At 41.9% G+C, this 27,223-nt stretch overlaps 1 protein-coding gene across 3 annotated transcripts in view; it reads right to left on the bottom strand.

The window, feature by feature from the left end:
- Window positions 1-253: 253 nt before the first annotated feature.
- Window positions 254-27,223, bottom strand: part of MAP3K5 (mitogen-activated protein kinase kinase kinase 5) — a 207,460-nt gene continuing 180,490 nt past the window's right edge. For all 3 annotated transcript variants that reach the window (XM_058735399.1, XM_058735398.1, XM_058735401.1), the window contains exons 24-30: window positions 20,954-21,139; window positions 17,776-17,881; window positions 10,022-10,265; window positions 4,439-4,551; window positions 3,590-3,702; window positions 1,913-1,989; window positions 254-1,008 (exon numbers count right to left, since the gene is read on the bottom strand). In XM_058735399.1, coding sequence (XP_058591382.1) covers window positions 948-1,008; window positions 1,913-1,989; window positions 3,590-3,702; window positions 4,439-4,551; window positions 10,022-10,265; window positions 17,776-17,881; window positions 20,954-21,139 — 900 coding nt within the window. In that variant the 3' untranslated portion in view covers window positions 254-947. The remainder of the gene's footprint in view (window positions 1,009-1,912; window positions 1,990-3,589; window positions 3,703-4,438; window positions 4,552-10,021; window positions 10,266-17,775; window positions 17,882-20,953; window positions 21,140-27,223) is intronic.

A 27,223-nucleotide genomic window follows, 5' to 3' on the forward strand; every position in this document is an offset into this window, starting at 1 on the left:
GTATACAATAGTCATTCAAGAGAACCTGGAGCCTTGAGAAAAACACAGGGACTTTCTTTTATACAAATTCTTTTTGTCTCCCTCCTCTCTCTTACCACCCTGTGGCCCTGAGAGACAACTTGCATATCCATTTTGTTCTTTGATTACCTGAATAGAAGACAGATTCTATTTAATATTAGAGCAGGAGAAACAGCCAGAAATTTGACACAGCAGTTTGTCTAGTTTGTCAAAACAAAATAAGAATTCCTTAGAATTTATCAAACAGTATGTGAAGAGTCTTTTTATTTACTAGAGTAAATATGACACAATGGATAGCTTTAGAACAAGCTAACATTACTATGGTTCAGGCATGTGCAACTGGTACAGTTCAGTAGTACATAAACGACTCGAATGTACTAGGGGCCAGAAACTTAAATTACAAAATATAGTCGATATTACAATTAATACAGATATAGGTAAGTAAAAACCATTGCTTTCAGATTCTGCACACTTAAAAAAAAACACATAAACTTTATACAATAATTGAAATTATGCATTTCTACTCAGAGTATCTTACAAACACACATAAGCCTACAAAGTCATGGTCACATTTTGGTTTTGTTCCAGTGATGCACAATCCCATGAAATGTTCTGTTTCGTGTGAAATAAACATTGGGCTGAGGTGCAACAGGTGCCGAGTTAAAAATACCTCCATAAAAATGTTTAGACTAAAATAGTCCTCAGCATCCTAATGTGTAGGATTATTTTTGGAGAGTCCTTACAAAGAGTCCTTATGAATTCTAGAAATAGAAGCAGTTCAGTGTATTTTGTCTTTTTTTTTCTTTTTTAACACGAGTAAACAAATACTGGATTTAAAGTGCAGCTTCTTTCTCCTCTCCCTCCCCCAAGAAGATCAGTTCCGTATTGCTGGAGTCTCCACGGAAGGTTGGAAACAAACTGAGCGACGGTCAAGTCTGTTTGTCTCGAAAGTCAGTGATGGCCTTCCACAGCGTGCAGAGTATTCCTCCCCTGGTTAGAGACACAAGGACATGATGAAGACGACACCCTTTTGGAAGACTGCCCTTGATACAGAATAGTGATTCTTAGCCTCTAGCTGTTCTGATCAGAACATGAAGATCCAACGTCTTACCAGTCATCGTGTATTCTTTTTGTACCTGTTTTCTCGTCAGCCCTACGTGCCTTTCCTTTCCGCCTCCACAAACTAGCAGGTCCTAAAGCATCATTTTATTTTAAAAAATTTTTTAATGTTTATTTTTGAGAGAGAGAGAGAGCGAGAGCTGGGGAGGGGCAGAGAGACAGAGGGAGACACAGAATCTGAAGCAGGCTCCAGTCTCCAAGCTGTCAGCACAGAGCCCACTGTAGGGCTTGAACCTACGAGCTGTGAGATCATGACCTGAGCTAAAGTGAGACACTGGACCGACTGAGCCACCTAGGCGCCCCATCCCAAAGCATCATTTTAGATTTCTAGCAGTCCTGGAATGTGTCTTTACGCATATGCTTGGCCTGACAGAAAAAAACTATCCTAAGAAACCCTATCAGGTTATACAGGGCGTGTGGATGGCAAATCAGCACCTATCCTAGTATTTCTAATAGGTATGGCACAATCACGAACTAAATTAGAGCATTTGTTAAAGTTAGCTTTAAAAGAACCTCATGGTCTCAGTCTGCTGTATTATCAAGAAATTCTTTTAGTTGATTTGCATTTACTAATATAGAAATACTGGTTATAAGAGTGCCCAGTAAGAGCCTGGTCCAATGGACACAGTTTACCCGGAGCAGGTGAGAACCAGAGAGTGGAGCTCAAGTTCCCTCAGCTGGTTAGAGCTGGTGAGGGGCCCAGCAGGGACAGGAGCCCAGACTTCCCTGCCCAGGGCACTTTCTCCATTATGAAAAAAGAATAGAGAAGTGGTACCTTAGTCTCAGGCATTTTAAATCATCACGTGTAACATAGTAGAGAACATCCTCTAGTGAATAATCCTCAGCCAGAAACTGTGGAGAAGGTACAATATGCACAGAAGTCAGATGTTTCGCACACCTTTAATAAATAGTAAACTCTATCCATAAAGTAGACATTGGCAATCATTTAAAAGTAAACCTAAAAGGGAATCTACTAAAAAACATAACCTTCTGGAATTATTAGGGAAAAGTACGGCCCCCACCCCGTTATAAAATAATTACAAAGAAATACATCAGTTATGACTTCCGAGTGCGTAACGATTAAATGCAACACAATTTTGGAATGGCCTTTTAATGAATAGATAAAACTCATTTGTGATTACATCTGCTGCTTATAAGAGAATGTTTGTATTTAGAGGTTTGTTGCTGTGTTTATTTTTCTCAAGTGGATAAAAAGCATTCCTGGAAAGGTATTGTTTATACTTAATTTCTGAACTTATTTTTCACAGCTAATAGAAGGTATTTTCTAATAATTACTATGTAATCAGAGTCCTGAATTTAAACTGAAGTTTTAATTTTTAATTAAAAAAGGGGGGGGCAGTGATTTAGTGGATCATCAGTTACTACTCCTTAATTGTGATTTGAGTTTTAGCTCCAGGAATAAATATTTTGGAGAACTTGAATGGACCCATGATTCCCCAGAACCAAGAGAGTTATTTAAATTTACTTAGCAGTAGCTTGTTCAATGCAGATTTCTAAGGAAACTCTAAATTTTATCTGGTAAATCAATAAATTATCAAGTAAAGAGAAAAGATATCTTTATTCTTAGTTATTTAAAAAAATTAAATAGAAAGCTAAAGTTTTAATGTAATATTGTATTGGGGCCCTTTCTATAAAAAATATGACTTCTTATTGTGTGTATGTGCATATACGTGTATGTCTGTGTGTATGTGTATATATGTGTATGTAATCTTAAAATGTAAGTGCTATTCATGCTGATTACCAAAGTCTGTAAGGAGCAGACGGGAATTAGGTTATTATAGATATAATATGGCTTAGAGGGAAAGTGTTTGTTCCTGACACAGGTTGACTGCCTAGATTTATTTTATTAAGCATCAATACAGAGCTACCGCCCAGCAGAGTCTAACAATGTTGCAAGAGAATTAAAAAGTTAAACAAAAGAGAGAATTAGAAACTTGAAGATTTTAGTTTTGTCTTGATTTTTCCATTCATCCTCATTTTCAATTCAAAAATATAAAAACCCTTAGGGGTCCTAGACCACAGAGCTTTTGCCCGCCTCCCTGTCTTTGCACATACTGTGTGCCTACCCCGAAAGACTTTCCCTTCTCATCTGCCCCTCCCCCAATATACACACAGACAGCCTGGTTTCTTCCTACATACTCCTTTAGACTTGAGCTCATTCATCACCTCCTAAGAGAACATTTCTCAACCTCTCCCTCTCTCTGTCTCCTAACTCCTGATAACCTTTCCTGCATAGAGTTTACCAGGGTATCCTTACGCTTCATCTGTGGAATTATTTGATTTCCATCTGCGGATGCTAGTCTGTAAGCCGCAGGAGGGCAGGCCTGGGCCTGAGTTGCTCACCAGGGTTCATGCCCCATGCCTCGCACGCGGTAGGCATTCAACATTATGAAGCAAAAGAAAAGCTTGTCCCACAGGCAGTTTTCTTTACCCGACTTATAGTGTCTTCATCAGCTCCCTTTTCTCTCAGCCATTCAGCAAGTTCAGACTCTTCAGCATTTGTGCCCAGAGAATCCCGGTGACACACAGGCACTCCAGGAATATCTAGGACAGAATTAGCGAGGGAGGGACATTCTTAGCTTCTCTTAACAGAGGTCATCTGAGACCCTCCCACCACTCAAGAGACATTTATTAATACTTTAAAAGATTTTGCTCAGAGTATAATAGAATTGAGATTGGCAGGATACGTGGTAATATAAACAAATTCTTAAAGACTACTAATAAATGGAGAGGCAGAAGCAATAATGTAATGATACCCCACCTCATACTTTCATATCAAGTTTATTTTCTTAGAATAAACTCATTGCACCAAAATTGTACTGTGTGTTTTTCATGCAACAAACATGAGCATAGTTAGTAGAGAACCACATAATTACATAATGGTCTCTTTTTTCACTAGTTGCAACAATATGGAAAAAAAAAAGCATAGAATATACAAGATACAAATGCAAAAATGACAAAAATAGTATTATTTTTATTCTAGTAATCTCATTGCAAAAATTTTAAAAAGAAATAAAGACCAAAGAAGCAGAGAGCCCTATTTACCTCAAATAATCTCAGGAAAACATGACCACGAATCATTATTTAAAATTAAGGCCTATCAAAATTACAGTTTGCTACAATTAAGAATTGGACATTTTTTAAAAGCAATTTCTGCTTGTAGCTGTGGTACAAGTGACAGGTGCCAATTAAGCCATGAAATAAAACTGCCCATTGGCTTTCTCAGCTTTTTGTGGCTGCCTGGTGTAACGGGGTGACTTTAACATTTTCTGTTATTCACCTATTGGTTGGGACTTAAGCTTCAGGTGTTTAATTTCGTGGTCTTTTTCTTCAATAGCTTGATGAAGGAGTGCTTGTAATTCTTTCTCTTTCTGAACCAATTCTTCCAGTAATCTGAAAAAGAAAATTATATATATATATATATATATTTTTTTTTTAATTTGTTAACATTTATTTATTTTTGAGAGGGAGAGAGAGTATGCGCAGGGGAGAAGGAGAGAGAGAGGGAGACACAATACCCGAAGCAGGCTCCAGGCTCTGAGTGTCAGCACAGAGCTGGACGCAGGGCTCAAACTCGTGAACCGTGAGATCATGACCTGAGCCGAAGTCAGACACATAACCGACTGGGCCACCCAGGCACCCCATGAAAGAGAAAATTCTATCAGTTGACAGGATAATAAAGCTGGAGTAGCCAGAGTGACCTTCTAGATCTAGATACAGGCTTTTCAAGCTATAAGGAACACAGACACCCCTGGGATTTCATTGAAATGCAGATCCTGTTCCAGTAGTTCTTGGGGTAGGTCTGAGATTCTGCATTTTTTTTAGGCTTATTTATTTTTTTAGTAATCTCTACACTCAGCGTAGGGCTCAAACTCATGACCTGGAAATTAAGAGTTGCATGCTCTTGACTGAGCCAGTCAGGTGCCCTCAGATTCTGCATTTCTAATGAGCTCCCAGGTGAGACTCCTGTTGCTGGGCCACAGATCACCCCTCCCCCACCCTCATGTTAAAGTAGCAAAGCTCTAGAAGACTTGCACTTCCAGTCAAGAATTCAAAATCTCCACCCTGACTGCCAAAATCTTCAGAGATGTTTTATTGTTTCCTTTTATGACCATAAATGGCAAACAAATAGATATATAAAGTAAAATAAAATATATATAATATTAACAGACCTATATTTTACATGTATGACTCATCAAAAAAAAAGATGATGATGGACTATATAATAATCAGTGCAAAGCAGAAGGACAGTCATTTTTTTTTAACAGGGAAAATGTGAGAACTAAACTATAGATGAGATCACCTATAGTACCTGGCATATAACAACTACTCAGTAAATGTTAACGGTTGTTGCTAGGATTGTTGTAGGCATTCCTGTCCTTCCTCTGCCTCTCAAGGAGGCTGGTGACGTGGGTAAAGGGGTAGCTGTGTTCCTGGTACATTCGGTTCTTAGTTGACACCCGATGATACATTCTCCAAAGAAACAAAGAGAAACATATTACTGACGCCATAGTTTTGCCCATGAAACGTTCACTATGCAGTGGAGAGCCACGTGGACACCTGCTCACCATTTCTAACACCGTTCTCTGAAAAAAAAATTCCAAGTTAGGAAGGGAGATGCTCTGATTTTTCAGGAAACTACCTTTGGGTGACTAGGATTCAGAATTCCAGAAAGTTAAGGTACATAGTCATTCATAAGATCATCAAGATAAACTGTCGTGTACCCTACAGCTCTTAGCAAACTATTTGTTTTGTTTTCTGGGTATGGAGAGACTGAAGTCAGGACCAGATGGCGGTCCAAAAGTTTGTTTCTGCTTCAGCTGACATGCTCTGAAGGCAACACAGGCCCAACTGAAAGTCAGCCCTGAGCTTGAATCCTGGCTCAGCCACACCCTTCCTGTGTGAACTTTGACAAATTACTGAGCGCCTCTCGGCTTCAGTTTTCTCATCTGTGAAAAGGAAAAGTAAAACTTCCCTAATGAGACAGCAGTAGCTAACACGCCAAGGGCAGTGCTTGGCTGGCAGTGAGGGCGATTCTGTTTCCTCCTGCAGCCTCAGGCCCTGGGAAAAGAGCCCTCCCAGGGCTCACGAGGGGTTCCTTCTCCTTTCCCACAGGACACAGATGTGAGGCCCTTGGGAGAAGGGATCAGGGTAGCATTAGGCAGCAGAAGTGGGACAAAAAGGAAAACTCTCGACAGGCAGCCAGAGAAGGTGGTTTGAGGAAGACTGGCTGTTTAAAGACAACTGCGGAGGGGCGCCTGGGTGGCTCAGTTGGGGAAGCGTCTGACTTCAGGTCATGATCTTGCGGTTCATCAGTTTGAGTCCTGCATCAGGCTCTGTACTGACAGCTCCCACCCTGGAGCCTGCTTCACATTCTGTCTCCCTCTCTGTCTGCCCCTCCCCCACTAGCGCGCACGCGCTTTCTCTCTCTCAAAAATACATAAACATTAAAAAAATTAAAAAAAAAAAGACAACTGCGGAGTAAGCTGCACACAATTAGGTGGACTGAGCAGTAGGAAGCGAAATCGAGAGGAAAGCAGAGGCTCAAGGGAGAGTTTTATCTACGCCAGCAAGAGGCAAATTCGAAGAAATGGATAGCAAGCTCAGCATGAATTTTTAAGTGGGCAATTTGTTGGTTTTGTCTTCCTTGCTAATTTACATGTATGGAATAGTGATGAATATTCCGTTGTTTTTGTTTTTTTCTTTTTTTTTTTTTTAAGAACACAGTGACTTTTTCTAGAATTTAACCTATGTGTGTCTGGACTAGATATTTTATTTTTACCTTTAAAAGCCAGAACCTAACATTGGAAGAAGGGCACTGACAGGCCACTTCATTTGTCCCAAATCCAGCTCTCAAAAATTATTTAAGAACATATCCAACCTAGGCCATCAGTTTTATTTTTCCTTTGCCTACAAGTTAACAGGGAAGTTCTGCAAAATTAAGGCAATTGCCTGCCCCTCTGTTCCAGAAAAGCTTGGTAAAGCCGTCTGCCCCGAGGTTGATTTTTTAACTCAGATGGGTGGGGGTGGGTAATTCTGGAATCGTGTCCTAGATAAACAGTCAGCTCCTGCTGAGTTAAATTTTAGCTAACTCTGCATTATCGTCCTGCATTACTGTCCCAATAATTGCCATCAAGTGAATTATTTCCAGAACATTTTATGTAAACATATAGGGAAATATAAGTAAAATATGCATTCTAAAGCCATCCTGTTATTTTCTCCATTTGGTACTATTATCGGTGATCTAATAATCAAGAGTTGGATAAACCTGTTTACTTTGATCAGTGATTGTCCTAAATATAAGCTTAAGATTTCTTTTTTTTTAATATGAAATTTATTGTCAAATTGGTTTCCATACAACACCCAGTGCTCCTCCCAACAGGTGCCCTCCTCAAAGCCCATCACCCACTTTCCCCTCTCCCCCACCCCCCATCAACCCTCAGTTTATTCTCAGTTTTTAAGAGTCTCTTGTGGTTTGCTTCCCTCCCTAACTTCTTTTTTTCCCCTTCTCCTCCCCCATGGTCTTCTGTTAAGCTTCTCAGGATCCACATAAGAGTGAAAACATATGGTATCTGTCTTTCTCTGTAGGACTTATTTCACTTAGCTAACTCTCCAGTTCCACCCACATTGCTACAAAAGGCCATAGCAATTCATTCTTTCTCATTGCCAAGTAGTACTTCATTGTGTATATAAACCACAGTTTCTTTATCTAGTCATCCGTTGATGGGCATTTAGGCTCTTTCCATAATTTGGCTATTGTTGAAAGTGCTGCTATGAACATTGGGGTACAAGTGCCCCTATGCATCAGCACTCCTGTATCCCTTGGGTAAATTCCCAGCAGTGCTATTGCTGGGTCATAGGGTAGATAAGCTTAAGATTTCTAACGTGAGGGCCACAATCTTTCCTAAACACTAAATCTAACATTTCCTAAATCTAACATTTCCTCTAAGTTTATTTGGCAACAGATGGACCTCTATAGACCAAGTGATCTTCAACCAAAAATTACAGACGTGATCAATATCTCCTTTCCACTGCTTAGTACCAGAACAGCTGCCCTTTTTTTTTTTTCATGCGTGAGGTGATATTACTAGAAACAGAAAAAGGAGGCTCATAATCCTATAGATTTCACAGATGTAAGTGTAAATACGTAGAGAACTGTGTGGGCTGTTGTGAAAAGGCAACCATGCTCCTAATGCAATGAAGAAACAGGGCAAATTGTAGCCTTTTCAGCAGAGATGGGAACACGTGGCAGGCAGGCCCTCAGCCAGCTGCTACCCTCAGAAAGGCAGCCCTGAGGGGCCGTGCATGGCATGGTGCAAGTATGGCGGACAGAGGACATGGACAGGGTGTAAGCCAGGAGAACTCTCGTCGTCTAAGGAGAGAAGGAAAAGGCTGCATTCAGGACAGGCAGGTTCTATTGACATAAGCCAGGGCATATAGACAGAAGGTTTTAGGGCCAGAGAAGCAAATACACCAGCTTACTGGTAAATAATGTAGCTTTATTGCATGTATAATTCTGACCATGGGTGGAGGAGGAGTTGGGGATGGTCCAGAACAATAAGGAGCGAACATTCCTCCTCCAGAGATCAGAGAGGGGTATTAACAACAGCTCATTCAGGATCGGAGGACAGAGGATAAACTAAAAAGAAACAGGACTAAAGTTAACACCTACTGTAATGGACGCAGTCTCATGATTGGGGTGCTGTCTGACAAGAGGAGGAAATGAAGGACACTAAGGATTTTGAAGGAAGGAGGATTTTGAAGAGGAGAAAAGATTCAAATTCTTCCACTAAAGTAGTAATGATGCCCAGTAAGAGCTGGGTTTCAGAGGACAAGATTAAGATCTGGAAGTCAGGGAGAAAATTTCCCTTTTTTCAGAAAGATTTCGCTCTATGCAAACCATAGATGATACATATGGATTTACTTAGTCATGCAACCAAAATTTCTGTTTCTGAGTATAGGATGAGCTCTACTATTCGTACTAAGCTTGGTATTCAAGCTTAACTTTAAAAACTTAAAACTCAAAACTAGAAATAAAATATGTTTATCTCCCTGGTGAACAACTAAGATTTTCAACTAAATATTTGAACTTCTATTGATTCACGCCACCCCCCCCCAAAAAAGGTTTTTACTATAAACTGTAAACCCAGAGTCAGAAAGTCAGTTGCCCACATTGTCAACTGTAGCCAGCACCAGGAAGCTATAAATCATAGACTCAGCCCCTGAACTGTGCCAACATCTGTGAAGAACAGGAAATATTTACTCTTCACTTAATCACCTTAACACGTAGATTCTATATTACCAAATTCTCCAAGAAAAATTAAAGTCCAGATATGACACAGCATATTCCAAATGAAACAGAATCCTAAATGCAATCAACTGCTCATTCTTTCAAGGTTCTGAAATGCAAAGCTTCAGCACCATTAAATGTATCTTTTCAAAAGCAGAGATCTTCCTCTCCTAAAAGAACAGGATATTCCAAATCACAGGCTTTCAAGAACATGGACTTTCTGTCTTTCAGCTGTCTCTTGGATGATACATGCTGCTCTGATTCTGTGTCCAAGATAGTCTCTGAAGTTACAACTATTGTGAAAATCTCAGTGTACTTGGAGATAAATCAGTAATCAAAGGAATGGTGCTGAATAAGGCTTGAATTGGTAGAATACGCAGAAAATGATTTTGATTAAGGAGACGACGACAAACCGCTCTTGTTTGATCAAGAAAGGTATCAAGCCAAGTTTACGTGAATGGGACAAAGGAATCCTATTTTGTATTCTCTGTGGACCAAACTGTAAAGAAAACCTAAATGCACTTACATAAGAGTAAGGGAAAAGAAAGCCACTCACGTGAAAATAGGACTTACCTATTAGTTTCTATTTTCATCCTTCCAAGCTGCACATTGAGTGATCGGTGAGCATTTTGGGAGTCATGGGATACAGTAGAACTGAGCGTGCTCACCCCTGAGGTAGCCACGGCATCTTCAATGACAGCATGAGGTCTTTGGACAGTTTGGTTTGAAGGCTGTTCCTCACGCTCATCTTCCGCATCCAAGTCTTCTTGATCCGCGGTATCACTCTCAGATGCGAGGCTGAAATGTGGCCTCAGTTCTGTGAGGCGTAGTATCAACAACAGTGTTAATAAAATCTGACTAATTCATTTCCTAAGACATGAATGTCCTCTCCCCTGCTATCAATATGGATTCCAAAATGCTTTTCCAAAAGTAGGGATGGATTTTTGTGCGTTAATTTATGCTTTCTTTCCCAGCGAATCTGCAAAATTCACACGATGTATTAACTCGGAATGATCTAATTCACACAGAAGAAAAATGATCACATTGCACATAAGATATGTGGGAAAATGCTAAAATCGGAAAGGCAATTATGTAAAAACCTGTTAACATAAACATTTGTTCATGCAAGTGAAATCCATTTTTTAGATTACGTAATATCTGGCAACTATTAACTACGACGTTCATAATCTAAGTGAAATCAGGGTAGCAGGATCTGGACTCCACACGCTATGATGGCACATGGAGCTTTTATTGGATCACAGAACCCACCAAGAATCTGACGAAACCCATGGAGATTCTCTGCAGAAGAAAAGTACATTCATACAACATTTTGCCTAGATATCCTGAGTCCATTTGCCACGGGCTCCAGAGAGTCCATGAACCACAGGTTAAGAGCCCCTGTGTGGGGAGATGGCTCCAGGGGGAGGAACAGACGAGCCCTTCCCACCACCAATGCAGCCACCAGGGCAAGGCGACCAAAGGCTGACTGGGTAACAAATCCTCCAGGTAACTCTTCTTTCCTTACTTTACTGGACCTGTGGAAGGTATTTTCCTCTAAATCTCTGGCTGCTGTGTCTTTTCTTCAGATCTTTTTCTATCTACCATCTGGAACCTAGAACCTGGAACCTGGAATTCTACCCTTCACTTTTTTTATATTTCTTACTCTCCATAGCTGACCTCATTCAAATCTATTAGAGTTGAGTATTTGTAACGTGTGGATAACAAACTATATTTCCAGCCCCGATCCTGTTGCATCCGATACCTCCTAGATATTCTTGCTGGGAAGCCAGCACTGCAGATTCAACAGTCTAAAAAAACACCTCATGTCTTGCCCATAACAAAAATCAGAGTGCCCTTCCTCAGGGGCCAGGCTTATGTAGCTCTGACTTCCTTTATCTCTCTGTTTATTTATTTATTTTTTAAATTTTCACTGTAGTAAAAAAAATAAATAAATAAAAATGCCTGGCCTAAAATTTACCATTTTCACCATTTCTAAGTACACAGTTCAATATTGTTAAGTATATTTGTATTGTTGCTCAACCCCTATTGAGAACTGGTTTTAAAGTTGCAAACTTTTTATAAGTTTCATCTTGCAAAACTGAAACTCTATACCTATGAAACACCAACTCCCCATTTCCCCTCCCCCATTGTCTTTGGCAACCGCCTTTCTACTTTCTGTTTCCATGAGTTGGACTACTCTAGGTGCCTCACGCAAGTAGAATCATTCAGTAATTGTCTTTTTGAGACTGGCTTATTACTTCACTTAGCATAATGTCTTTAGGATACATCCATGTTGCAACACGTGTCAGAATTTCCTTCCCTTTTCAGGCTGAATAATATTCCATTGCACGTACATACCACATTTTGTTTATCCATTCGTCAGCGGACACTTGTGTTGCTCCCATCTTGGTTTATTGTAAATAACGCTTTTATGAATGTGGGGGTGCAAATACCTCTTTGAGATCCTGCTTTCAATTTCTTCTTTGGATATATATCCAGAAGAGGAATTCCTGGATCGTATGGTAAGTCTAGTTTTAAACTTTTTGAGGAGCTATTATGCTGTTTTCCATACTGGCTGCACCATTTTATAATCTCACTACCAGTACACAAGGGTTCTAACTTCTTCACATCCTGCCCTTTATCTCGGAGGGTTCACCGAGCCCCCACCTCTACTCTGCTTTCTGCATCATCTCTTTTCTCTTTCCAAAATTCCATTTCCTAATTCATCTAGAGTGGGAGGGCCTCAAAATCAGGTGTTTTACTTTTGTAAACCCAGAACCCAGTACAGGGGTTAGGACATATTAGCCTCTCAAAAAATGTTGGCAGAATGGAAGAGTTATACTACTAGGATTACTTGTATTTATAAGGCAACAAAATAATTTTAAGAATCTTACTTTAAAAGTAATTTAAGAAAGTGCAATTCTAGGTTAAATTAGAACACAAGATTAGCTCTTTTGAATTTTTCTAAAATTATTCTTAAATTTCTTTTATGGTCTCTAAACTGAAAATTAAAAAAAAAAAAAATTAAAAAGTTTTATTGTGCTGTTGACTATAATGTCGCTTTTGGGAAGGGAAAATTTCTGATATTTATTATTATATTTAAACATCTCCTTACATAGCCCTACCTCTGTATGTTTTATCATAAATTTCAATTTTATATATGTGTAAAAGACTGAAAAAATTCTCTCCGATAATCTGAATCAAGTAGAAAATCGTAAGCAAATGCAATACTTTGTTATTTTGGACTTTTGTGGTGGCCCCCTGAATACACATCATCAAATCACACATCGCAAAATATGCAAGTGAGATAGAGCATCTGGTCCTTGTCCTCAAAGACGTAATAATCTAAAGGAGAACTAGGATGCATATGGGAAGAGCCATAAAAGCAGGTACAAAGATAACACGAAATTATAAGCACAAATTAGATGATCTCAGTTATAGACCTAGCAACCTATACCATTCACACGTACATGTATTAGGAATGCTAAAGAGGTAAATAAAGTACATCTGCAGTGACTAGATCCAGTGGTGGCTTAGTCACTGATTGATTCAGGGAAGCAGAAGAGCCTAAGCAGGACTCTGGAGGAGGGGACAGCCTTGGCTTGGTGGAGAAAGGGGCAGAGGTGTTTGAGAGAAGCAAGTTCAACTGATGGTCCAGAGCCCGCTGAGAAGAGTGGAAGGCAGAATGGGCTGTCAGGAGAGAGGCAAGTGTCAGGAGAAAGGCGGGGACTCAGGGGGTCCTGTAACGAACGGGTAGCACTTAAGCCCATGTGTGGGAAACCAGAGCCAGTGCCGGTTTCTAATACGGCAAGAGGGGATCAAACAACAATACTATTCCCACTTCCCTACCCGCAGCCACCACCCCAAGTGGTTCCTTCCCCGGAGAATAATCAGACCAAGCTTCTTTAACCCCGGGTATTTCTGATAACAAGTAAGATCACAATCCGTGTCAGTGCAGTGGAAGCTCATGGTTCAGAATGCTGGTCATTTTACATTAATGTGGATACAGGGCACATGAGTAGTTCAGCCTCACTGGTAATAGTACCCAGTACTTTAGCAGTTTTAAAATTTTTTGGTAATGTAGTTGGTATGCCTACATTATCAATTCTCTCTTAGCACTGCCAACATGGTCTCTATGCTCAGCACTTCTCCATCTGGTCACCCACAGCCAGACTGTAACAACAGAGACTCAATGTTGCCAATCATCTGAAGGCTGATTCTTGATGACAAGTGAGAAAACTGCCTGAGAAAAAAACTCCAAAGGGGCTTGCACTGTACTCTCTGTTCTGTGTGCTCTTTTTGGGGGGAGAAAGAAGATTGAATACTTTCTTTATTTTGTACTTTTTATTTTGAAATACTTTTAGAATAACAAAAAAGTTGCAGAAATGGTACAGAGAGTTCCCGAATATCCTTCAGCAGCTTGCCCCAAACTTGACATCTTACAGAACGGTGGGACGAGGATCCAAACCAGGAAATGGACGTTGATACACCACGAAGTAATCCACAGACCTTATTTGAGTTTCACCAGTTTTCCCACTGATGTCCTTTTCCTGAACCAGAATCCCACACTGCATTTTGTTATCATGTCTCCTTAGTCCCTTCCAGTCTGAGGTAGTACCCAGCTATTTCTTTATCTCCCACGACCTCCACACTTTTGAGGAGTACTATGACCCTCCTCTGGAGTTCGACGTCTTATGTTTAGGTTGAGGCTGTGCGTTTTCCGGGAAGAAAACCACAAAGGTGATGCTGTTCGCTACTAAGGGTCTCACATCAGGAGGTACAGGGTGATGTGTCCTATTACTGGCAACGCTTACCTTGATCGCTTGGTAAAGGAGGTATCTGCTGGTTTCCCCACGGGAAAGTCAGTTTTAGTTTTCCCTTTGCAATTAGTAAATAATCTTGTGGGTAGATACTGCGCAACCATTCAAATATCCTGTTTCTCATTACTCCTGTGCCTACTAATTTCGGCAGCCATTGATGTTTCTTGCCTGCAGGAATCATTACTGTGCTGTTTGCTGAATGGTGATGTTCTATTTCCCTCATACCTGCTACCTTTATTAACTGGAATTCTGTAAAAAAGAGCTGGCTCTTTTCCTGCATTTCTTTGTGTATTCAATTATTTATATTCGTGTAGACTTACAGATATTTAGTTTATTCTAATAGGCTATTATTATTTTATTTTATTGCTCAAATTGTTCTGGCTTACACTTTTGGGAACTCCTTCAAATGGGTGTGGTCTGCGGTGTCCTTTCAAAAACCCTCCATCCATTTTGGCACTTCCTTACTTTTTGGCATCACCAAGATATTCCAGGCTCACCTGTATTTCCCCTACCCCAGGCCTGGAATCAACCATCTCTCCAGGGAGCACGGATTCCTTTTACTGGAAAATGGTGTTTAGATACTAAGATTTGGGTCCTCTTGGTGGACAGACCCAGGAAATGTATGCACTAATGATGACATACATTTCAATATGTCATACACATTTTATTTGTGGTGTTCTCTCTAGAAGGAATTTTTAACAAGGGATTGTGAAGACAAGCATTTTTTTTTAACGTTTATTTATTATTGAGACACAGAGAGACACAGAGCATGAGCAGAGGAGGAGTAGATAGAGGGGGAGACACAGAGTCCAAAGCAGGCTCCAGGCTCTGAGCTGTCAGCACAGAGCCCTACGCGGGGCTCGAACTCACAAACGGTGAGATCATGACCTGAGCCGAAGGCAGACGCTTAACCGACTGAGCCACCCAGGCGCCCCAAGACAAGCATTTTTAATGCAGTTTCTTTGAATCTCAATTGTATAACAAAATCTTTAGGGACATTCAGAAATTTGATGGAACTCTCAACTGCTTGAAATCAATTCCTCTTGTTCGCATATTTCATCATTTATGCATTGGCATACAAATGCATATGGTTTCCCCCTAACCTGGGAGGAATATAAAAAATACTTCTTCTAGTTATTGTCCTCTAAAATTTCCAATTTTTTGGTGGCTCAGTCAATTCCGCATCGGCTCTTGATTTTGGCTCAGGTCATGATTTCACAGTTCAGGAGATCAACCCCTGCATCCGGCTCTGTGCTGGCAGCACAGAGCCTGCTTGGGATTCTCTTTCTCTCCCTCTCAATCTGCCCCTCCCCTGCCCGCTCATTGGCACTCTCCCTCTCAAAATAAATAAATTAATTTAAAAAATTCAACTTCTTTTTTAAATGCTTGCAAACAATAATCTTGGTTTTCATTCGAACTCCTTAGTAGCCTCAGAGGGATTCCACAGTGGAAGGACAGACAGCTTTCCTTAGCAAACCTTCTTCATAGAGAACGTTCCACACATGGGTTGGGTGACAGCAGACTGCCAATCCCTGGGACACCCGCTGGAGCAGAAGGAGACGTGACTCTCTGCCCTCTCCCTGAATTACCAGCCTGTTAACCACAGTGTGAAGGTCAGCGTGCTCTGTAAACTTTCTATTTTGGAAGAATTTTAGACTGACAGAAACATCGCAAAGGTAATACAGAGAATTCCCGTATACCTTCCACCCAGCTCCCCCTAGTACATCTTACATAACTACGGCATAGTCATCAAAGCTAAGAAATTAACATCGGTACAATACTATTAACTAAACTACAGGCTTTATTCAGACACAAGTTTTTCACTGATTTTTTTTCCCCCTATTCCAGGATATCATCCATTGCATTTAAGTCATCCATTTTTAAAGGGAAGTTTTAAAAAATTAGACTAACAGATAATTTATATGCTAAATATATCAAAGTATACTATCTCGTGCCTTTGCTCACTTAAACTACCGTGTTTAACTTCTGCCTATGTCTGTTCCTCTCTAATACACACCTATTCCCCTTCACTCCTCACATCTTTTCACTATATAGCCCCTCTAGAGTACATTCCTCACATCCAAGACCATCCCAATGATAAGTCATCTAAATATAAGAATCTGTTAACTTCCTTAGAGCATTACATTAGGTTTACACTAGCACGGCTTTCCCAGGGTTCACATCTAACTGCTAGTTATGTGTTTTAGCGCCTTTGTAGAATTTTTTTCTAATTTAAAATTTCTATGCAAATTTTCTACCCTAATCTTTACTTAATATTGACAAAGGTTTAATATAAAGATGGACCCTAGTGCCCTCACAAAACAAACAAGGTATTCTGAGAGAAGAGGGGGAATCCCACAACTCGGAAGGACTGATGATGACTTAAAAGTTTGTGGTACCATTTGTAAATAACCTAAATTTTAAGATATTTCATAATTATCTTTTAAAATTTCTATTTTAGAGTGGCTTTTTTTTTTTTTTTGGTTTTTGCTTTTTATTTAAGTGAGAGAGCATGAACAGGGGAGAGAGGCAGAAGAAGAAACAGAGAGAATCCCCAACAGGCCCCATGCTCAGCACAGAGCCTGACACGGGGCTCAATCCCACGATCCTGGGATCGTGATCTCAGCCAAAATCAAGAGTCAGACGCTCAATCGACTAAGCCGCCCAGATGCCCCTAGAATGTTTTATAAAACATGTATAAATTAGTATAACATATTTCTAATTTATGTATCTAAATCTGTTTATTTATCTATCTATCTATCTATCTATCTATCTATCTATCATTTCTCTCTCTCTCTCTCCACACACACACACACACACACACACACACACACAGAAGAGCTTTGCTTAAAATTTTTCATTAGTGAGTACACTATCAAAGTACTTTGGAAGTATGTCTTAGAACTTGAATGTGTCTCTCACTCCATAAAACCCTATTTCATCAACACTACCCGTTTTGTACCTCCCTGCAAACATAGCTGGGATCTGTCTAGACCAGTGATTTCCAAACCTGGCTGTGTATCAAAATGACCTGGGAGCTGGATTAAAATCAGATTCCTGGGCTTTTTCCCAGCAGATTCTTACTCACTCAGTCTGGGATGGGGCCTGAAAAGCTATAATTTTAAAGAGCTGCTGACATCACTCAATGCACACTGGCAGGTTTGGGAACCACCAGCAAGAGTGTGTTTTGTGGACACAGCTAACCGTATACTACAATGTATACGTATTTGGGTCACCTGCACAATTTCCTCTTTCCCCCCATATCCAAATATGCCCTTTAAAAACAAGGAAGCAACCTTCCTCACCCATAGTAAGCATTTGGCTTGGTGTAGTACATTCCTTAGACTATATGCACTAGATAAAAATTAATTTAGTGGCTTTGAAAAGATTTTTACAAAAGGCTAACTTGATCTGAGACGCAGTAAAGAAGACACCATAAATGATAGTTGAACAGTAATCTAAAATATGAAACACTAAATATTTGCAAAGTAATTAACTATTTCTGACCTGGCACCAGAATGGTGATGGCCGTCTGCACCGCCTTTCGGATGATACTGTCTAAGGCAAACATCCAGTGTGGCTTGATGTTATGATTCCGAAGAACTTTATTGACCTGGAGAAAGAAGGTGACATTTAGTCTACTTTAATTTTTAGTTGCAAATAACCTAGCTGACAGAACCATCTGGATGACATTCTATCAACGAAACAACTATGAGGTTTCTTCACCTTGAACTGTGAGTAATTTCTTTATGTCACCAGAAAACAATAAAAAAGTGCCATTTCTAATTAAAGTCTGGTGATCCCCACGTAAGCAAATCAAAGGCAGTCTGGTTAAATGAAATGTTGCTTCTTCAGGACTCAGAACGTGCAACTTCCATTTTTTATGATGACTTCAGATTGGATGATGGAGGTGGTAAAGGAGGAAAAAAGAATCCAAGGGCTTTAAATAAAAATAAACACTGACCTTCAGTGTTGTGACTCTGAGGAGGAAGCTGCTAGAATATTCCAGAAATGCTGTTCACAGTGAAAGTCTGGGTCATAAGGGTATCTTTTTTTTAGTGACTAATAATATGCATTATCTTTCAAAAAATAACCTTTTTCAGGGGCGCCTTGGTGGCTCAGTTGGTTGAGCGTCTGACTTTGGCTCAGGTCATGGTCATAAGAGTTTGTGAGTTCGAGCCTCATGTTTTAGCCCTGCATTTGAGCCCTGTGTTTGAGCCTTGCATTCGAGCCCCGCTGCCTGTGCAGAGCCTGCTTATGAAACTCACTTTCTCCTCTTTCTCTGCCCCTACCCCACTTGCACTTTCTCTTTCTCTCAAAATAAATAAATAAAAACTTAAAAAAATAATTATTGGGCATCTGGGTGGCTCAGTCGGTTGGGCATTTGACTCTTGATTTTGGCCCAGGTCATGATCTCAGGGTCAAAGGATTGAGCTCCACACTGAGCTGAGTGTGGAGCCTGCCTGGGCTCCCTCTCCCTCTGCCTCTCCCTCACTGTACGTGCTCTCTCTCAAAAAACTAAAAATAAATAAATAAAATTTAAAAAAATAACCATTAGCATAAAGCTAAAAGAGGCTTCTTTAAAATTTGAGTTAACTCCACTAATTGCTGGTCGACATGACCCTCTAAGAAAAGTGGCTATTTTCCCCACAGGGCTCTGACCAGAGATTTTATTAGTTTTTTTTTGAATGTTTATTATTTTTTTTTGAGAGACAGAAACAGAGTGAATGGGGGGGGGGGGGCAAAGAGATGGGGGGGGGGAACCAGAGATTTTAGAGGGAGCAAGGGAGATGGTGACCTAGCTGCAAGCCCACGCCAAAAGCTGGGGTTCCAGTTGCTTATTCTTGCCCTTGGTCCCCCATCAAAACCCCCCAGTTTAGGGGTGCCTGGGTGGCTCAGTCTGTTGAGTGTCTGACTCTTGGTTTTCACTCAGGTCATGATCCCAGAGTCATGGGGTCAAGCCCCATGTGGGGCTCCACACTGAGAGTGGAGCCTGCTTGGGATTTTCTCTCTCTCCCTCTGCCCCTCCCCCTACTCATGCTCTCTCCTTTTCTCTCTCTTATTACAAAAAAAATCCCCCAGTTTAGAAAGGAGTCAGTCTGAGAAATTCCTCAGAGTAGTTGCTCCCAAAAGGAAGTGAACCACTGCTAGGTTCGCACTTGTTCTAGGAAATCCTTTCAGAATGAGTTTGTTCTGGTACCTTCATTTCTTAAAGACTTTGCCTGCTTCTATGACTAGTGCGGAGTATAGCATTAGGTAACTGGAACATTTCTTTCAAGAGTCCCACACAGAAGATGGAAGAGGATCCTCTAGAACTATGACCCGCTCCTCATAGCTCTTCATCAAACAGGGCACATTATTGGGGTTCATTCCCATCCTGGACAGTGATTGAGCAAGAGCAGGGGTGTGTGTGTGTGTGTGTGTGTGTGTGTGTGTGTGTGTGTAAGACCCGGGCCCGAGGCCCATGATTACAACAAATCCACTGTCAGTCTGAATTCTACTGGCCAATTTGTTTCCCAGCCTGTAGGCTGGAAGTCAAATGTGTGGGCAAGTGCAAAATCAGTAAATTCTTTCATTCTGTTTGCAGATGTTTAGGTTTCCCTAGTTGCAGTGAAGTGTGCCTTTAGCATTTAATTATTAGTGATGGGCTTTGCCAGTTGCTTTCATTACCCAGGATCTCAGTTGAGTCAGGAGTGCTGTTCCCGTCCACAGGACAGCACAAAGACCAAGAAGCTTACACAGAGTTTCAGAGAACACCAGTGGCCATTGAAGGATTATAATTTGGTTTTAAATGAGAGATCATTTGGTGCACCAAAAACAATTGTCAAGGCATCTATGTAGGAGAAATAAACACATTAGGAGTGAGTTAATTTGGGGGATTTAAATACAATTATGCAAAGTGCTTCTATATTTATACCAGAGGCGCCATCAGGAACTCTCTTATTTCAGTCTCCCTCACCCTGTGAAGACCTTCTAGGAGTCACTTCAAGCTTTCTTGCCACAGAGTTCCACAGATAAGTCTTATTCAGGAATAGCATGTTGTGTGTTGAATCAGGGTTTTGAAAGACGGGCTTCTAGTTGGTGTTGCAGAGCAACTCCATTTGAGAGGGCAGAGCCTTCAGCAATCTCTCATTAGATCATGTGGATTGATTTTCATTTAGTGACGAATTAATATGTTTTAAACAAACACGTTTAAAGTGTTGTGCATGGAAACCAGAGAAAAAGTGAAAAAAAGAAAAAGAAAAGTATTGGTTTTACTTAACAGTGATCATCCCCATCTGTACCATTGCATTTTTCTCAACGACCACTAGATGGCAGTCCACGTACAGAATTAGAAAGTGAACCACTACAGTGGGCTGTGTGGCTAAAGTCAAAAGAACAAATAGTGACTGGCTACGTGATTTCATAAGCACACAGTTCAGCCACGGGAGCTGTCTGTTAGTTTTGCTATTTCCCACGGTGTTCAATACCACGTGTATCTAACTTTGGGAGATGCAAACACATACAACAACGAATCTGCTGTTTAGCAGCTCACGGAGAGGCAACCAGCTCACGCTTAATCATCGAAAAAGACATTCATCAACATTCTTAAAGAAAGAAAATATAACAGAACTTATGTCTTATCTTATTTTGCTGATTTTCGTTGGCCGTTTGTGGGAAGACAGCAGCAAAATGTCATACTTACGGCATCTTGAAAACCGAAGAGTACCACCTGAACTTGACTGATGCCATGGCTGTCAAAGTCAAGTTCTAGCTTCAGCTTAGACAGTGTGGTGGCTATGATTTTTCGGTCCGTGGATCTCACAAATTCTCTGAGGCTTGCAATGAGGGTTGTGATGTGTTCCCATTTTAGTTTAGGTTCTTCAGCCCCCTGTGAATAAATTAACCTGTCAGTTGATCTGTGTGGGACACATTAGTCATGAGCCTGCCATTCTCACAGCCCTTGATGGGAACTGGGCTTCAAAGTGCCCCCAGCTAAGGGAAAAAGACCAGATTTGAACTCGATGCTCCACCCCCACCCCCACCCACCACCCCAAGAATAATCAGACTTTGGGAGGAAGGGTACCTACCCCATACATTGGTGAATAGGTACGATTTAGTCAGATGTAGAGAGCTTTGCCCGAACAGGGACAGGCTGAGGCAATAAAATTCTTGTTCAGAAATTTTAATGGGGGCTAAAGAGAGATCAGACAATGAGCCATAGGATCTTAAGCTCAAAGTCAGTCTAGAGAAATAAGTCCTAAAATAGCAGCATGAGGGGCACCTGGGTGGCTGAGTTGGTTAAGCATCCCACTTTTTTTTTTTTAATGTTTATTTATTTTTGAGAGAGTGACAGAGAATGAGTGGTGGAGGGGCAGAGGGAGAGGGAGACACAGAATCTGAAGCAGGCTCCAGGCTCTGAGCTGTTAGCACAGAGCCCAACGCGGGGCTCACGAACCGCGAGATCATGACCTGAACTGAAGTCGGACGCTCAACTGACTGAGCCACCCAGCACCCCAGCAACCGACTCTTGATTTAGGCTATCATGATCTCATGGTTCACTAGTTCAAGCCCCACATGGGGCTCTCTGCTGTCACCATGGGGCCTGCTTGGGATCCTCTGTACTCCCCTCTCTCTCCACCTCCCCAGCTAGTTCTCTTTCTCTCTTTAAAAAATAATAAACTTAAAACATTTTTTTTTAGAATAGCAGGAGTACATCTAGTTATAAGGAAGGAAGGAGAAGCAATAGCATTGAGAATGACAATCTACGTGGAGAGGAGAAGGGAATGCGCAGAAATAGAAATGGCACACCATGAGGGCCAAGAGCAGCCAAACCCAAGAAAGGACGGACAAACTCCTGGCAAGTGAAGGCCCTCAGAATCACTCACTAGTTTCAGTCTCTGTGAGGTTGGGCTAGGCACCATCCTGGAATACCTGAAGATGCCCCCCTCCTTCACTGGTACGTGAGGCAACCTGCAATGTGCCCCCAGAACTGCAACTGCCCTTGAAGTGTGTCAATTCCTTTCAACCACAAGGGGCTCACTTCAAGGGTGCCTGGGTGGCTCAGTCGGTTAAGCTCAGGTCATGATCTTGCAGTTTGTGAGTTCGAGTCCCGTGTCAGACTCTGAGCTGACAGCCTGGAGCCTGCTTTGGATTCTGTGTCTCCCTCTGTCTCTGCCCCTTCCCCGTGCTCATTCTCTCTCTCTCTCTCCCTCTCTCTCTCTCTCTCTCTCTCTCCCTCCCTCCCTCTCTCTCTCTCTCTCAAAAATAAACAAAAAAATTTTTTTTTAAAAGGGGGGGCTGCCGACTTCAAACTCCACGCTTTAAATAATTGCTTACCCACCAACGAGGCCATTAGTTGTAAGAATGAACCAATGGACACTATTTTTACATATTAAAAATATAATACGATAATTAAACACATTCCTTCTGCCAAGGTGAATTTTTCTACCTTGTGCAAGGAACCTTGTTTCTTTAAAGGAAAGATAGTAGGGTGTTACTTATCCTCATTTAACTTCAAGAAACGAGATTTTTATTATATTCATTTCTACCTCCTAGTGCACATTTTGTTACTACACCATAAAAGTTAAATTCCTCAACTGGGCTGTGAAAATTACAATTTCTAGGATTCTATTAAAATTAAATAAATGTACCAGCAAGTTCTTTCTCTCAGTATATTTTCATTTGGGGAGCTCTCTCTCATGTTTATGTTTTCCTGAGAAAAGATTATATTGAAAAGCTTGAAAGCTGTCATTAAGGGAATTAAAACCAGACTGGGAACAATTACAAACTTTGTTTCTTTTCTTACCGCCAACTAAATTACACCCAAAGTAAAGATTCACAGGCAATATCATAATAACATGAAAATATGTTCAAGAAGAAAAATGTGAGTTATTCAGAAGTTGGAAGCTTATCTTAGTGACAAGTCAGATACATGTTTGCTGGCAGATGAAACAACATTTTCCTGACATTAGCTTTGTTTTCACAACAGAAAAACATGTTGCTTCCGGTCTTTTGGACGTGTGTGCCACTGTCCTACAGAGGAATGCTGTCGACTCTGGCAAGTGTTTTCTGTCTGGGGTATTTCATCCACTTGCATAATCGGTATTTCTGTTCTAACTCCTGTGTTCATGTGCTCTCATCAGCATGCCTACACAAATGAGCATCTCGGGTACCAGGGAGCCTGATTCAGCGTCAGAAGGTGCCATCTGACAGGTGTGCCTTTCCTAGCACTCGGTACCATCCAGACTCTTCCGCAGAGGCGCTCTCTAGTCTTTATCCTTTAAACCTTCTCAAAATGATGAGTGAGCTTCAGAAGGATGTTACAGGTTGAAAGGGCTTTTGTGGGCTGGTTTGGGGACCTGACCAACATCTCCGTGCTTGGTCTTGTTACAAAAGGGCAGGCTTACATGTAAAGATGCATCTAGAGATATTTAAGGCAATGAAAATAATTCTTTCCATCTGGTTGTAGAAAAAACTGAAAGAGATGAGACAACTAGGATTAGCCTGCTTGATAATGGTCACAGCAGCAATAATAATAGTTAACATGTGTGACACACACTCTCTATTATTATCTCACACAGCAGCAATAATAATAGTTAACATGTGTGACACACTCTCTATTATTATCTCAATTGCTCATGGTCTTAGTTATTCCCTATAGAAACTCCATGAGGTAGATACCAGCGTTCCTCTGTCGTATAGATTAGGCAATTCAGCCTCGGAGTTGTTAAATCACACAGCCTGGAAGTGGTGGGGCCTGGCCTCAAGCAGAGGCAAGCTGAGGCTGAGCCCAGGCTCCTAATAATTGCATTCTTCTGCCCCCATCAGCTGGAAGAGCCGGCAGTAAGCCTAGATTGGGACCTGCTCTACCTCTAGGCCAGCATGTGACATCACAGCATCCTTAGTGATACATTCAGAAGGACCCTTGCTATCACTGGATGATTCGGGATTTAGCATGTGATTCTGACCCACAGTTTCTCACCGGTGCCTTCAGGCGGGTGCACCAGCACATGCCCTCTGATGGTTGCTTTTAAGAGTATTTTTCTTTCTCCTTCTATGGAAAACATTCAAGTGTGCATGAAAAAAACAGGAAGTCACAGACAATTAAACAGGATTAACCAACGGTGAAATTTAAGACTTTCAGCACAGTCATGGAAGTGAAGTCTCCTGCCAGGCTCTGTGCTGAGAGCTGGGACCCTGACAATGGTCACGGCAGTCCTGCCTGGTGGACCTTCAAAATCCCCAAACAAGCAGACACTTTCTGCGCTGGAGGAGCACATCCTTTGGGGTGATGATGAGATTTGGGCAATGCCCACATTCCCCATGTTTCTGACCTCCGACAGGCACCTTGCATTAGTGGCCACCATGCGGAGAAGTCTTCACAGCGGCTAACGGTGATTTCCTTTCCTTCCCCACCGAAAGCGCCAATCCCTCCCCTGCTTTATGTTTCTACCAGCACTGGTTGCCGTGTGGGAGCTGTCACCCAGGGAGGAGAACGGTGTGGTGGTTAAGAGCACGGAGCCTGGAGCCAGACTGTGGGGGTCTAAATCCTGACTCCGTTGCTTAGGGCTGTGTGGCCTGGGCAAGTTACTCAACAACTCTGTGCCTCTGTGTCCGCTTCTCAAAACGAGGATGCTAACAGAACTATCACTATAGCGCTATTGCCATGGGGATTAAATGAGTGAATACACATGAAATACTAAGAACAATACTTGGCTCATGCAAAATGTTTGCTCTCATTATGCCACACGGAATATATTATTACTATAGGTTTACTATTCATACTATATATTATAACTGTACGTGTGGCTGTATACATTGCTACTACTACTATATCTTTACTAATTTTTATTGTTTTTTCTTCCCCCACTAGAATGTCAGCTGCAATGGGGTACATTTTCTTACAGTTTTGTTCACTGTAGTATCAACAGCACACAGACGAGTGATTGTCATTCAGTAGAAGGTTAATATGTATTTGCTGAATGAATGAACGACTTCCGATTGCTGCCCAGATGCACCTTTCATGTGAATCTGGTTCCCCTTCCGGGGCACCTTGGGTGGCTCAGTTGGTTAAGTGTCTGACTCTTGATTTTGGCTCAGGTCATGATCTCGAGGCTCATGAGATAGAGAGCCCTGTGTCGGGCTCTGCTCTGAAAGCGTGGCGCCTGCTTGGGATTCTCTGTCTCCCTCTCTCTCTGTCCCTCCCCCACACTCACTCTCTCTCTCTCTCTCTTTCTCTCGAAATAAATGAACTTAAAAATTTTTTTAATTTGGTTCCCCTGTCCTTGAATGACCAGAGTGAGCAGAAGGAAAGGCAAGAGAGAAAGCTACAGGTTCAAGACTGCTCCCATCTCCTCCACACCCCCCACCATTCCTGTGCAGAGTCCCGGGTACTCACTCTACCCCCAGCCCAGAGCCCCAGCTGCCCCCCAGCCCAGAGCCCCTCCTTTCTGGGCCTCAGAATAACCGCTCGAGACAGCTTTCCTTTAGGACCCAAGCAGGGTTTTCCCAGAAAGTGCAGCTGGCGTTCATTTCAGGTCTTGTACCCAGAGACCCTGCTGGCACACATGTGGCCTTTGTCCCTTCTTACGGGATCAAAAGAGGTGGGCATTAGACAATTGCTAAGGTGACGGAATCAGCAGAGGAGCTTAGTGGGGTTCTCAAGACAAAGACAAGAGCCAAGGAAGAGAGTGTTGCTCCATTTATATCCCAGGACAAGCTGAGACCAGATAGACCGTTGGCCTGAGAGACAAACTTGACGTGACTCCTCCAGCTACACCCTTTTTGCAGCTGTTTTCCCAAGACAGAAGGCAGGGAAGAAGGTATGCACAGGAGAGACAGATGGTGGCCACCGGAGCCAGAGCAGGGAGACACGTCCCTGATGCCCATGCAACTAAAAGAAAACACCAAGTGTCATGTCTGCGACCGACCATGTCTGTGGAGGCTTATACCCTCAAGAGACCTGAGCTTCTGCTCCAAACACAGGAGGCATCACCAGAGGCTTGGAGCTGGGGGACGCCCTGCTTCTACTGGGGCAAATTTGGGGAGGGGATTCTTCCTCATATCTACAGATATGCAGAATACCAGGGAACATATTTTCCCAAGTATTGGGGACTGAACTGTCCCCCGCCCCACCACTGGCCCTAATTGATACGTAGAAGCCCTAACCTCCCATGTGACTGTATGTGGAGAGAGGGTCTTTAGGAGGTAATTAAGGTTACCTGAGATCCTATCAGTGGGGCCCTAATCCAATAGGGCTAGTGTTCTTACAAGGGGAGGAAGAGACACCCCCCCGGGGTGCACAGGGATAGAAGGCTGGGGGAGGACATGGTGAGAAGGTGCCACTTTAAGCCACGGGAAAAGGCCTCAGGAGAAACCAAACCTGCCAACACCCTGCTCTTAGACTTTCAGTCTTCAGAAGTGTGAGAAGCAAATTTGCTGTTGAAGCTACTCAGTCTGTGGTATTCTGTTAAGGCAGCCCCAGCAAACGAATACAAGAGGAATAAGGGTTTGAGCGGCTTTGTTTTTTCATCGCATATGCGGCCTTCTGACACACTACATAATTTACTCATTATTTCCCGTCACCCTCTGTCCATCTGAATATAGCCCCACAATCAGGGGGGCCCTCGTGTTTGCAGTATTTTCCTAAATGCTCAGAGGAGACTGGCAGGGAGCCCTGTGCCACTGTCCGAATTATCAAGTCATGTGGCTCAATGCATGTTGAATTGATAACTGAATTGATAAACAGATTGAATTCATAAACAAATGAACGAAGGGTCACAGTGGCTTATAGCTCATTGGAACCTGACCAACACGGAAAGTGTGCTTGTGACTTACAAATAGTTATGTTCAGAAGTGTGGTTTCTAGGGGCACCTGGGTGGCTCTGTCGGTTACGCGTCCAACTTCGGCTCAGGTCATGATCTCACGTTTGTGAGTTAAAGCCCAGAGTCTGGCTCTGTGCTGACAGCTCAG

Source organism: Neofelis nebulosa, chromosome 6 (assembly GCF_028018385.1).
Source record: "Neofelis nebulosa isolate mNeoNeb1 chromosome 6, mNeoNeb1.pri, whole genome shotgun sequence".
Lineage (NCBI taxonomy): Eukaryota > Metazoa > Chordata > Mammalia > Carnivora > Felidae > Neofelis > Neofelis nebulosa.